This window comes from Arachis ipaensis, chromosome B02 (genome assembly GCF_000816755.2).
Source record: "Arachis ipaensis cultivar K30076 chromosome B02, Araip1.1, whole genome shotgun sequence".
Taxonomy (NCBI): Eukaryota; Viridiplantae; Streptophyta; class Magnoliopsida; order Fabales; family Fabaceae; genus Arachis; species Arachis ipaensis.
This window is the reverse complement of record NC_029786.2, coordinates 17,907,498-17,918,261: the sequence shown is the minus strand read 5'-3', so window position 1 is coordinate 17,918,261 and position 10,764 is coordinate 17,907,498. Positions and strand designations below refer to the sequence as shown.

Genomic DNA, 10,764 nt, shown 5'->3' with positions numbered 1-10,764 from the left:
TTTAGGAAGGTTCTTGATGGCCTAGAGAAAGAGGGTTGAATCTATGACCTTCTTTAACTTTCATTAATAAAGCCTTAAACCAAAAATTGTAGTTTGGCCTTTGTTTAGTCTGTGCAGTAGATTATGCAGGAGACAATTTCATTGTCTCATAAAACCAAAAAAACAGAATCAGAGCTAAAAGAAAGAAGGTGACACAGTCATATATCCTAGTTCAGTTGCCTTGTGCAATGCAACCTACATCCAGTCTCCACCACAACATTCACTACAAAAAAAAAATACCCATTCAGCCCCACTTTTTTTAAGCTACATTTGAAAAGCGTAGTCTATTCTATGAATAGACTACGCTTTTCTCGGTATTTTTTTAGGAGAATAGGAAACACAAGTGTGGCATCACTTGAAAAGTATCTCCTTAGATATTAAAAGAATCAATTCTAAAGCATAGCCTTTGCTTAATATCTATGGAGACACTTTTCTCACCAAAGAGAACGCTTTTAAAGAGTAACATATTTATTATGTTTTGGGTGTGCTTTAAAAGTGTCTCCAAATATAAAACAAACCAAATAAACACTTAGCAAAAATTTGCCCTCACCCTCACTCACGCAACACACACCCTCATCCTCACTCAACACACACGCGAAACAAGGAAGAAATCGGAAAGGGGGAGAACGGAAAGATGAAGAGAAGAGAAGAGAGGGAAGAAAGGAGAGGATGATGCCGGCTAGGGCTCCGCCGCCGTCGTTGTCGAGCGCCAGAGAGAGAGAGAGAGAGAGAGAGAGAGAGAGAGAGAGAGAGAGAGAGAGAGAGAGAGAGAGAGAGCTCGAGGAAGAGAGAAAACGTGATGGAGGAGAGAAGAAGGGGGTGCTCCGTCGCGACTGCAGCTCCACCGCCACTGCTAGGGCTTGTTGCCATCGCTGTTCTGCCACCGTCGGGCTGTTGTGCTGCCGCCAAGGAGCTTGAAGGGATGTCTCGCCACCGTCGTGCTCTGTCGCCAAGCCGTTGCGTCGCCGCTCATCTCTTCTTCACCGTCGCCGCCCATCACTATCGTTGTATCCTCTGTCACCAGGTAAGCATTCTCTGTTTTGTATCCTCTCTTTCTCGCTCATTCTATAACTCGCTCTCACTTTTCAGTTCGAAGGTGGGAATGGTTTTGATAGTGATGATGAACTACAATGGCTAATTGAAATAGAGAAGGGTATATCAATTTTCAATTGTTTCTGTGAATTTTTGGGGGATTTTGGGTTCTAATTTTAGGTTTTCAATTAGTTTAGTATCTTAAGGAAAAATTAGTGAAAAGAACACATTTCACATTAAAATATTTAATTTATGTCTTGGTTCATACGCATTCCTTGAATATAGCGGTTGCTTTCAATTTCTAGCTTCAAGCTATATTCCTCTCTGATGTTTTTTTGGTTATGTTTTATTTGCTTTGGGTGTTTTACATGAAAATTTGATAACCAACTTAAATTCTCCTTAATCATATAAACCAGGAATTCATCTAAAAACTAAAGGACCCTAGAACTTCTTTCTGTGATCTCTTTGTAGCATTACTAATCAGGTGTGAGTTGTAGAAGGATCTAAATGTGGGTGTAAATGACTATTTTTATTCTTATTGCATTGTCATTACTAATCAGGTGATCTTTAGTTATGCAATGTGCATGCATGATCATGAATATTTTTTTTTTAAACTGACTCATTTTTCTTTCTGCAGAGGCTCCTCTTTAGGTGTTTGCAGTCACACGATTTTGATGTTATTAGTGTCCTTTCTGCTAACATGATGAATCTCAGGCTTTTTTACCTAAATGCGCATGTAAAATGTTTTAATTCCCAAAATGCGCATGGTTTGAAATTTTTCTGAAAATACGCACTTTCATTTCTTGGTCGGCGTCTGCGAAATGGAATTCAACTCCATTTCATCCTAGGTGCCCACGAAATGGGCAAACCATATCAGGTTTAGCTCCCACGAAATGAGTTGCCCAATTCCTTGGTGGCAGCAGCGAATTGGGAGGAACAACTCATGGGCACCAGGCGCGAAATGGGGTACTGCGGAAGTGAGTTGCCCAATTCCATTTAGCTCTCTCACTGCTCCCCTAGTTTCAGTACTAAAGTTACGTCAGTTGTGGATTTTCCCCTCCTTTTATTTATTAGCAAAACTTTGACTAATCTAGCTTCGTGTGTGGCAAACGTGAGTTTGCATAAAATTGATTTTACAAAATTGATTTTGATAAAAAGTAAGTTTGAGATAACGTGATTTATGTTTGACAATATTTATATCAAAATTGATTATAGCAAAATAAATGTTGTTTGGATTATACTACTCAAAATCACTTTTAGATGAAAAATTACTAAAAGAGACATCAATTTAAATTATTTTTTTTATATACATGCAAAAACAGAACCTAACAAAAATAATATAAAAATATTTATTATATAAATAAATAAATACAATAAAAAAATATAAAAGAGAGTACTATAAATTTTATAATGTTAAACAAAAAAATATTTTATAATTTTTCTAATATTATCCCGTACTCTTTAATTTAGTATTATTTTGGACTATAAATTTTCATTATTAATGGCTATATTGTTACTTATAATTAATTTTTTATTTATTTTATCCTTTTTTTATAGGATCATAATTTATATTATACAAAATTTTTATAATAAACTTAGTATATAATAATTACAATTACAAATTTTACAAAGTCAGAATAAAAAATAAAAAAATTAATACAAAACAAAGATAGAGTACATCAAAGAATAGAAAAAAATCATATAGATAAAAAATAATAAAAATTTCATAAAACCAATAACATATATCATATGAACAAAAAAATACAATAAAAACTAAATAAAATAAATAACAAAATAAAAAAAATTTCATACACAACATAAATACAATATAGTAAAAGATAGAAAAAAAAAAGAATTCATATGAACAAAAAAATAATAATAAAATTATAAAAGCAAATATATATATGTCAAAAAAAAAGGATTGAAATAGAGCATATAACAAGTGGAAAAAGAGAATAGATAAGCATTGAGAAAAACTGAAAATTGATGCACCGAAACAAATTTGAAAAGCAGAATAAGTTTGTTATCAATGGAGTGTCCAACTCACTTCCGCAGTGTTCTCATTTCGCGCCTGGCGCTCCTGAGTTGTTCCTCCTAATTTGCTGCTGCCACCAAGGAAATGGACAACCCATTTCGTGGGAGCTAAACCTGATATGGTTTGCCCATTTCGTGGGCACCTAGAGTGAAATGGAGTTGAATTCCATTTCGCAGACGCCGGCCAAAAAATGGAAGTGCGTATTTTCAGAAAAATTTCAAATCATGCGCATTTTGGGAATTAAAACATTTTACATGCGCATTTAGGTAAAAAAGCCATGAATCTCATACAGGTAATTAATATTGCTACAGAATGTTGGTACATTAATTCATACAGATAGATTAGCTGTTATTTGATCCAAGGTTTATGAAGAAATTTATGTATTGAATATCTAAGCATTTTTGTTCACAGACAAGGAATCATCAGTGACTTTGATGGTGCATATGTACATTGATTGAATACTAGAACTAGTTCTATTTTGATGTGGCATCTTTCTGATAATTGGCTTTTTATCTGACAATTTCTTGTCGACAGATTCAATCATTTAAAATGTTGCTTTTGATGGGGTATCTTTTTTAACATTGGGTTTGTTATGCTGACAATTGGACATTAACTTTTTTTGGTTTCTTTGTTGATCATCAATTGTCTTACTGTGTCCACCATTGTAACTTGTAAAATTTTGTTATTGCAATGTTGCTGGTCCTATTTTTTACATAGTACTGCTAGTTTTTCTGGTGCTGTTTTTGAAACTGCCTTTATTTTCAAAACTCAATAGTTGTGCCAGATACACTTCTCTATCATTCACCATGTTTAAAAATTCACATTTCACATAATTTAAAGCCATAATGGGCAGCATATGCTAGAAGAAGCCTAATAGCTTCCATTTGAGCCACAGGAGCAAAGGATTCATCAAAATTTATCCTTTTTTCTTGATCATATTCTTGCGCCACTAATCTTGCTTTGTTTCTAGAAATGTCTCCATCTTCATCTAATTTGTTCTTAAAATCCCTTGGTGCCAGTCACTTTCTTTCCAATGGGATTAGGAACAAGTGTCCAAACTTGATCCTTTTCAAATTGTTGAAGTTCTTCCTCCATAGCCTTTACCCACGAAGGGTCATCAAGTGCTTCTTCAATATTCAGAGGCTCTATTTGTGATAGAAAGGCCAAATTTGTTTCTTCAATTGCCTTTCTAGAGGAGGATCGAGTTGTGACACCTTGAAAGACATCCCCAATGAAAAATTCTTGTGGATAATTTTTCAGAATCTCCATTAACGGGGTCTTAAAGATTTAGGAATAGATCCGGTTAAGCTGGAATCAATAGAACTAGTATTCCCATGGATTTCACCAGTTTCAAGAGATAAAATAGAATTATCTCTTGCAGAATTATCTGCAGCAACAGGTTCAGGATCAGGTTGCCCAGAATTATTCTTTTCTTAATTTTGGACTTCATTTTTGTTACTTTCCATTTAATTTTCTGCATCACAGTCTTCCAAAATACTTCGAACCAAGTTAGAATCATAGAAAGTAACATGTATGGACTCCTTAATGATTCTAGAATCTTGATGGTTATTGTTGTGTTAGAGGGGGTAAGAAGATGGAGATATAAGGAACTGAAAAAATAAAAAATGAATGGGAATGGAACAATAGGAAGGGTTAAAAAGAGGGGGTTCTATTAAAAAGGGGGAGGGTTGGTGGTTTATGGGAAAGGAGGGGATTTGGGAAAAGGGGATTGAAGTAGGGATTTGAATAGGGGGAAGATATGGGGAAGATAAAACTAATTTGATGGGAAATATGGGAAAGGAAAACTGTTAGGGACTAACAAAAAGAAAGAGAATCACGGGTGATTCTCGCTCAAAATTCAAATTCCCTAGCCAAAATTCAAAATTCAAATGCCAGCGCTAAATTCAAAATTCAAATTTCCCGTTTTCACGAACCTAGCGCTAAATGCCAGTGATGCGGCATTTGGCGTCGACCTGCCCGAACCAAAATTGTTGTGTGAAACACCCACGATGCCAAATGCCAGTGATGCGGCATTTGGCGCACAACCAAATTTTTTTTGTTTGAATTTGGAATGGCAAACTTGAGGAAAGCCAAGTTTGGCACCACCCACTCCATATGAAATTCTCCCAATGAAGTATATGTGGCGCCAAACTCCAGATTTCCAGGTTTGGCGCCACCCTTCTAGCGAAAGTCACCAAGGCATGCTTCAATTCTGGTGCCAAACTTCATATTTCCAAGTTTAGCGCCACCCCGGCAGCAAGAATCTCCCTCAAAATTCTTGTTACTAACAATCATTCTCCACTTTCACTCTCGCAGCGTCAGAGAGGCGGTAAATGAGATGCGGGAATCCTAGCTTGGCATGTGAAGAGGGGTTAGAAGCAATACTGTATATCTGATATGCGATGATGCTCTGTACATCCATATACTCTCTGTTCATGATACAGTGGATCGGTATGGCTTCTTCCATAGTGCATTCCAACAGGTTTCTAGCAGGAAGGATGGACCTTCGGATGAAGTCCAACCATCCCTTAGCCAGAGGAATGAGGTCGCAGCTCTTTAGTTAGTTCGGTCTACCATTTGAACCTATCCTCCATTGAGTTCCCGAGAGGAAAATATCAGCAAGCACTCGGTCCAACTTCTGGATTCAGTTCACTCTCTCATTGTAGCTATCCGAAGTGTGCTCAGCAAGTGGTAATTAGAGGGCTTACCGGATACTTCTTGGAGTGAAGTTAAGGACCTTCTCTCTCACTAAATTCTGATGATTCTTCTCATTCACCCCTTGGACATCTTTATAGGTGATCCAAAGGTTGCCATATAACTCTTGAACCATCAATTACCCAACATCCGTGTGCGGGTCACAAATAAAATTGCCAACTCCTCCTCTCAATTTGTAACCAAATTTTCGGATACTCGTCCAGTTTCAGTGCAAATTTTACCTTCAAAATCACGGCTCTCTTGGAAGTAACCTCAAAGAAGTGCTCCTCATGTAACTTAGAGCGGAACCTCTTTGAGTCAAAGGAGTCGGTGGCCAGTTTCTTGCCCTTTCTCTTTCTTGAAGTCTTAGTGCTTTTTGGTGCCATTGGAATAAAACAGAAAAACAACGAGCAACGCAATAACACCAAACTTGAACAATTTCTCATCCCCGGGCAAAATAAAAAAAAGCAAAGAGAAAGAGAAAAACGAGAAGAACAAAGTGGTAGTGGGCGGGTAGAAGAATGTGATGGTTATTATTGTGTTTGAGGGGTAAAAAGATGGAGGTATAAGGAATTGGAAAAATAGAAAAAATTCAAAAAGAAAAGGGAAGGGAACAATGGGGTCACAGTTGGGGTTTGGGATGGAAAGGGAATGTGTATTGTTATTGTGGGTAAGAAGTGGAAAAAGGGAGGGGTATATATAGATGGGGGAGGGGACGTTGGGTTTGGGAAAGAAAAAGGAAAAAGAATAGAAAGGGTAAAAATAGGGAGGTTCGGTCAAAAAGGGGTCCGGTTGGTGGTTTATGGGAAAGGAGGGAATTTTAGAGAAGGGGGATTGACGTGGGGATTTGATTGGGGAGAAGATATGGGGAAGATGAAACTGATTTGATGGGAGATATGGGGAAGGGAAACTATCAGGAGCTAACAAAAAGGAAGAGAATCACGGGTGATTCTCGCTCAAAATTCAAATTTCCTAGCCAATGCTCTGTTTTCACGAACCTGGAACCAAAGGCCAGTGATACGGCATTTGGCGCCGACTCCCGAACCAAAATTGTTGTATGAAATGCCCACGACACCAAACACCAGTGATGCGCGTTTGGCGCCCAACCAATAATTTTTTTTTTAATTTGGGGCGCCAAACCTGAGGGAAGCTAAGTTTGGCGCCACCCACCCTACATGAAACTCTCCCAATGACGTATATGTGGTGCCAAACTCCAGATTTCCAAGTTTGGTGCCACCCTTCCAAAAAAAGTCACCAAGGAATGCTTCAATTCTGGTGCCAAACTTCATATTTCCAAGTTTGGCGCCACCCTGGCAGCAAGAAGCTCCCTCAAAATTCGTTATTGGCGGCACCCCTCCAGTGGCTAATTTCTTGAGACACGTGTATGTACTCCCCTGGCCGAATGTACTCCCCTCCAGAGTGGTCTGAAATCCTTTTTGGTTATATCTGTTCCTATTTTAAACACTCTGCATGACCAAAACACTCGTAGAAAGAAGAAAAACTATAAGAAATTAAAAAAAACTAAATAAATCAAAACAAACAAAAAATCTAAGGATATGGATGATTGGGTTGTCTCCCAACAAGCACTTTTTTAACGTCACTAGCCTGACGGTCAGCTCTGCTAAGTCAGCAGATGAGCGGACCTCTGACAATCAACCTCACCTCCAAGATAGTGCTTTAGCCTCTGGCCATTGACAGTGAACCTCCTATCAGAGTTTTCTTCTTGGAGTTCCACATGACCATACGAGACATTCTGGTTACCACAAACGGTCCTGACCACTAGGACTTCAGCTTTCTAGAAAAGAGCTTGAGCCTTGAATTAAATAATAAGACTTTTTGGCTTGGGTCAAATGCTCTGGTGGCTATCTTCTTATCATGCCACATCTTTGTCTTCTCTTTATAGAGCTTAGCATTCTTGTTAGCCGAGTTTCTGAATTCATCAAGCTCATTCAGTTGAAGGAGCCTCTTTTCTCCTGCAGCTTTGGCATCAAAGTTCAGGAACTTTATTGCCCAGTATGCTCTGTGCTCCAACTCTACTGGCAAGAGACAGACTTTGCTGTAGACCAACTGATATGGGGACATGCCAATAGGAGTCTTGAATGCCGTCCAGTATGTCTAGAGAGTATCATCAAGCTTCTTAGCCTAGTCCTTCCGTGAAGTATTAACGGTCTTTTCCAGAATCCTTTTGAGTTCTCTATTAGAAACCCTGACTTGTCCACTTATCTGTGGGTGATAGGGGGTTGTCACTTTATGATGAACTCCATACCTCTGCAGAAGAAAGTCCAGCTGCTTGTTGTAGAAGTGGCTTCCTCCATCATAAATCAGTGTCCTTGGGACACCAAATCGGCTGAAGATATATCTCTAAAGAAAGCTCAGCTCCACCTTGGCATCTTTAGTGGGTAAATCTACCGTTTCCACACACTCGGACACATAGTCAACCACCACCAGAATGTAATTATTTGAGTATGAGGGTGGGAAAGTGATAAACCCCAATTTTGCGATTTATCTTGTGCTTAATTTAGGGGATTTTATCAACTTATCTCACATTTATTCAATAAAATAGCATGGTTTTGTAATTCTTCCTAAATTTGTTCTTACGTGTGAAAACATATTTTTTAGGCCTTAAAATAGCTAAATTTAATTCACCTTAATTACATTCGATGCCTTGAATGTTTGTTGAGTGATTTCAGATTCATAAGGCAAGTATTGGATGGAAGAAGTGAAGAGAAAAGCATGCAAAGTGGAGAATTCATGAAGAAATGAGTATTTGGAGTATTCAGAGCAACGCGCACGCGTGGTATGACGCGTACGCGTGAGAAGAAAACACCAGACAACACGTACGCATGGGCCATGCGTACGCGTCACAGCAGGCACGTGACCTCATTAAAGTGAATTTGCTGGGGCGATTTCTGAGCTTCCCAGGCCCAAATCCAACTTGTTTATGAGGCTATTTCATGCAGAATTGAAGATTAGACAAAGGGGGAGCAATTAGTTTTAGGTTAGCATCATGTAGGTTAGTTTTCTAGAGAGAGAAGCTCCATCTTCTCTCTAGAATAGGGTTCTTAGGTTAATTCTCATCTTAGATCTAGGTTTAATTTCTTGTTTTCATCTTGTTTCCTTTATAATTTCTTATTCTTATATCTTTGTTCTTCTTAGTTTTCTTGTTAATTTCCCTTTTATGTCTCTTTTTATGTCGATGAACTCTTGTTGGATTTGGATTTCCTTTAATGCAATTTATGTTTTATGTTCTTTTATTGTTTAATTGAGTTATTATTCCTACTTTTCTTGTATTGAGTAGTTGTAGAATTTATATTTCTTGCAATTTCACCATGGTTTCTTTTTATGCCTTCCAAGTGTTTGACAAAATGCTTGGTTGGATGTTAGAGTAGATTTTTAAGCATTCTTGGCTTGGAAAGAGAAATTAGGCAATCTTGAGTCATGAACACCCAACTTATGTTGGTGATCTAGAGTTTTTAGTTAATATCATTTTCATTGACGCTAATCTTTTGCTAATTCAATTAGTAAGTTGATTAGGACTTTTGGATTGAGATTAACTAGTCTTATTTAACCTTCTCTCATGTGAAGATAACCTTATACTTACTTCCATTGTTGGAGATGACTAAATAGGATAAATTCTTGTTAATCATTGTATGACTAGGATAGAAAGTCTATACTCTCAACCTTTGTCATGAATGTCTCTCTTTAGTTAATTGTTTTCTTTAATTGTTTGCCTTACTTTTTCTTTTTATTTACTTTCTTGCCCCTTTTACTAACCCACCCCTTGATACCATAACCAATAATATGCATACCTCACTGCAATTCATTAAGAAGATGACTCGAGGTTTAAATACTTCGGTTACTTTTATTCGGTTGGACTTGTGACAACCAAACACAAATTAAACTTTGATTTGAACATTGTTTGTCGGTTGGAAACTATACTATCAACTGAATTAATTTGTGCGAAATTCCTAACAGACAATAATGCTCTCATCGCCGTTGCCGGGGAATTGCAATGTGTGTTTGTTATTAGTTATTATATATATGTGAATATTGTGAATATGTTTGCCTTTTGTTTCTTTGTTAGTTTTTGCTAGTTTTAGGATTTGGTTTTCTTTGTTTCTTATTAAATTTTGTTTTCATTTGCTCTTGCTACTATGAATTCTCATCCCTTTGGCTATGAGCTTGGTTCTAAATATGTTGTAGGAAGTGGAAACTACAATGACAATATGCATCAAGGATGGAACAATCAAAGATGGGAGGAGCCTCAGGGAATTAATCAACCTTCATGGTAACAACCTCCACCTATGCACTATGATCAAGAGCCATACCATGATGCATGCCAATCTAATGTGTGTGGTGACCCTCATTGTGGTTGTCAACCACAATCACCATATGCTTATGAACCCCCTCCTCAACATTGTCAACCACCATACTCACAAGCCTCATACCACCATTCACCTCCATATGATCTTAACTTATACCCACCATACCAACCACCATATCAACCATACCTAGAACCACCATATTCCCAACACCAATTCTCCCAAGAATCACCAATTTCATATACACCACCTCAAGACTTTTACCAATATGAACTACCTTCCAACTACAACACCTTTCCCTCAAACAATAAACCCTCTCTTCCTACACCGCCCCTAATGGACGAAGCTCTCCATGCCCTCATGATAGAACAAAGATATATTAGCTCTTATATCCAAAGGCAACAAGAGGAGATGCAAAAGGAGTTCAAGAAGCTAGAAGCCAAGATTGCTACCATGGCGAAAGCCGTTAGCAACATGGTCTCATCCCACCTAAGCTTATGCGATCGAGGCACTCCCATTGTCGAATGTGGAGAAGAAACCCAAGAGCATAGTGAGAGAGTGAACGTGAAGCTTCAAGGTGAAGAAGAGGAGTTGAAGCAAGAAGTGCAACAAGAGGAGGAAGTAAAGATAATTGAACCAAAG

At 37.8% G+C, this 10,764-nt stretch overlaps 1 protein-coding gene and 1 long non-coding RNA gene across 3 annotated transcripts; one reads left to right on the top strand and one right to left on the bottom strand.

Moving 5' to 3' along the window:
* Window positions 538-1,784, top strand: LOC107628219. 2 transcript variants are annotated; one of them, XM_016330991.2, is made up of 4 exons: window positions 538-754; window positions 825-1,063; window positions 1,129-1,192; window positions 1,724-1,784. In XM_016330991.2, exons 1-4 carry the CDS (start codon window positions 709-711, stop codon window positions 1,744-1,746), a joined length of 372 nt encoding a protein of 123 aa, XP_016186477.2. In that variant the 5' UTR covers window positions 538-708; the 3' UTR covers window positions 1,747-1,784. The 2 variants fall into 2 exon arrangements, with proteins under 2 accessions (XP_016186477.2, XP_020971270.1); XM_021115611.1 differs by having other exon boundaries at window positions 539-754; window positions 1,712-1,780.
* Window positions 1,678-3,860, bottom strand: LOC110268753. The gene is made up of 2 exons (XR_002357175.1): window positions 3,520-3,860; window positions 1,678-1,786 (listed from the first exon to the last, which is right to left on the bottom strand). It is a non-coding gene; the product is annotated as an uncharacterized LOC110268753 (long non-coding RNA).

Coding starts and splice junctions, on each gene's coding strand:
- LOC107628219 (XM_016330991.2), top strand. CDS start 709: ATGATGCCGGCTAGGGCTCCGCCGCCGTCGTTGTCGAGCGCCAGAG. Junction 755..824: donor GTCGTTGTCGAGCGCCAGAG/AGAGAGAGAGAG, acceptor AGAGCTCGAGGA/AGAGAGAAAACGTGATGGAG. Junction 1,064..1,128: donor GTTGTATCCTCTGTCACCAG/GTAAGCATTCTC, acceptor CTCACTTTTCAG/TTCGAAGGTGGGAATGGTTT.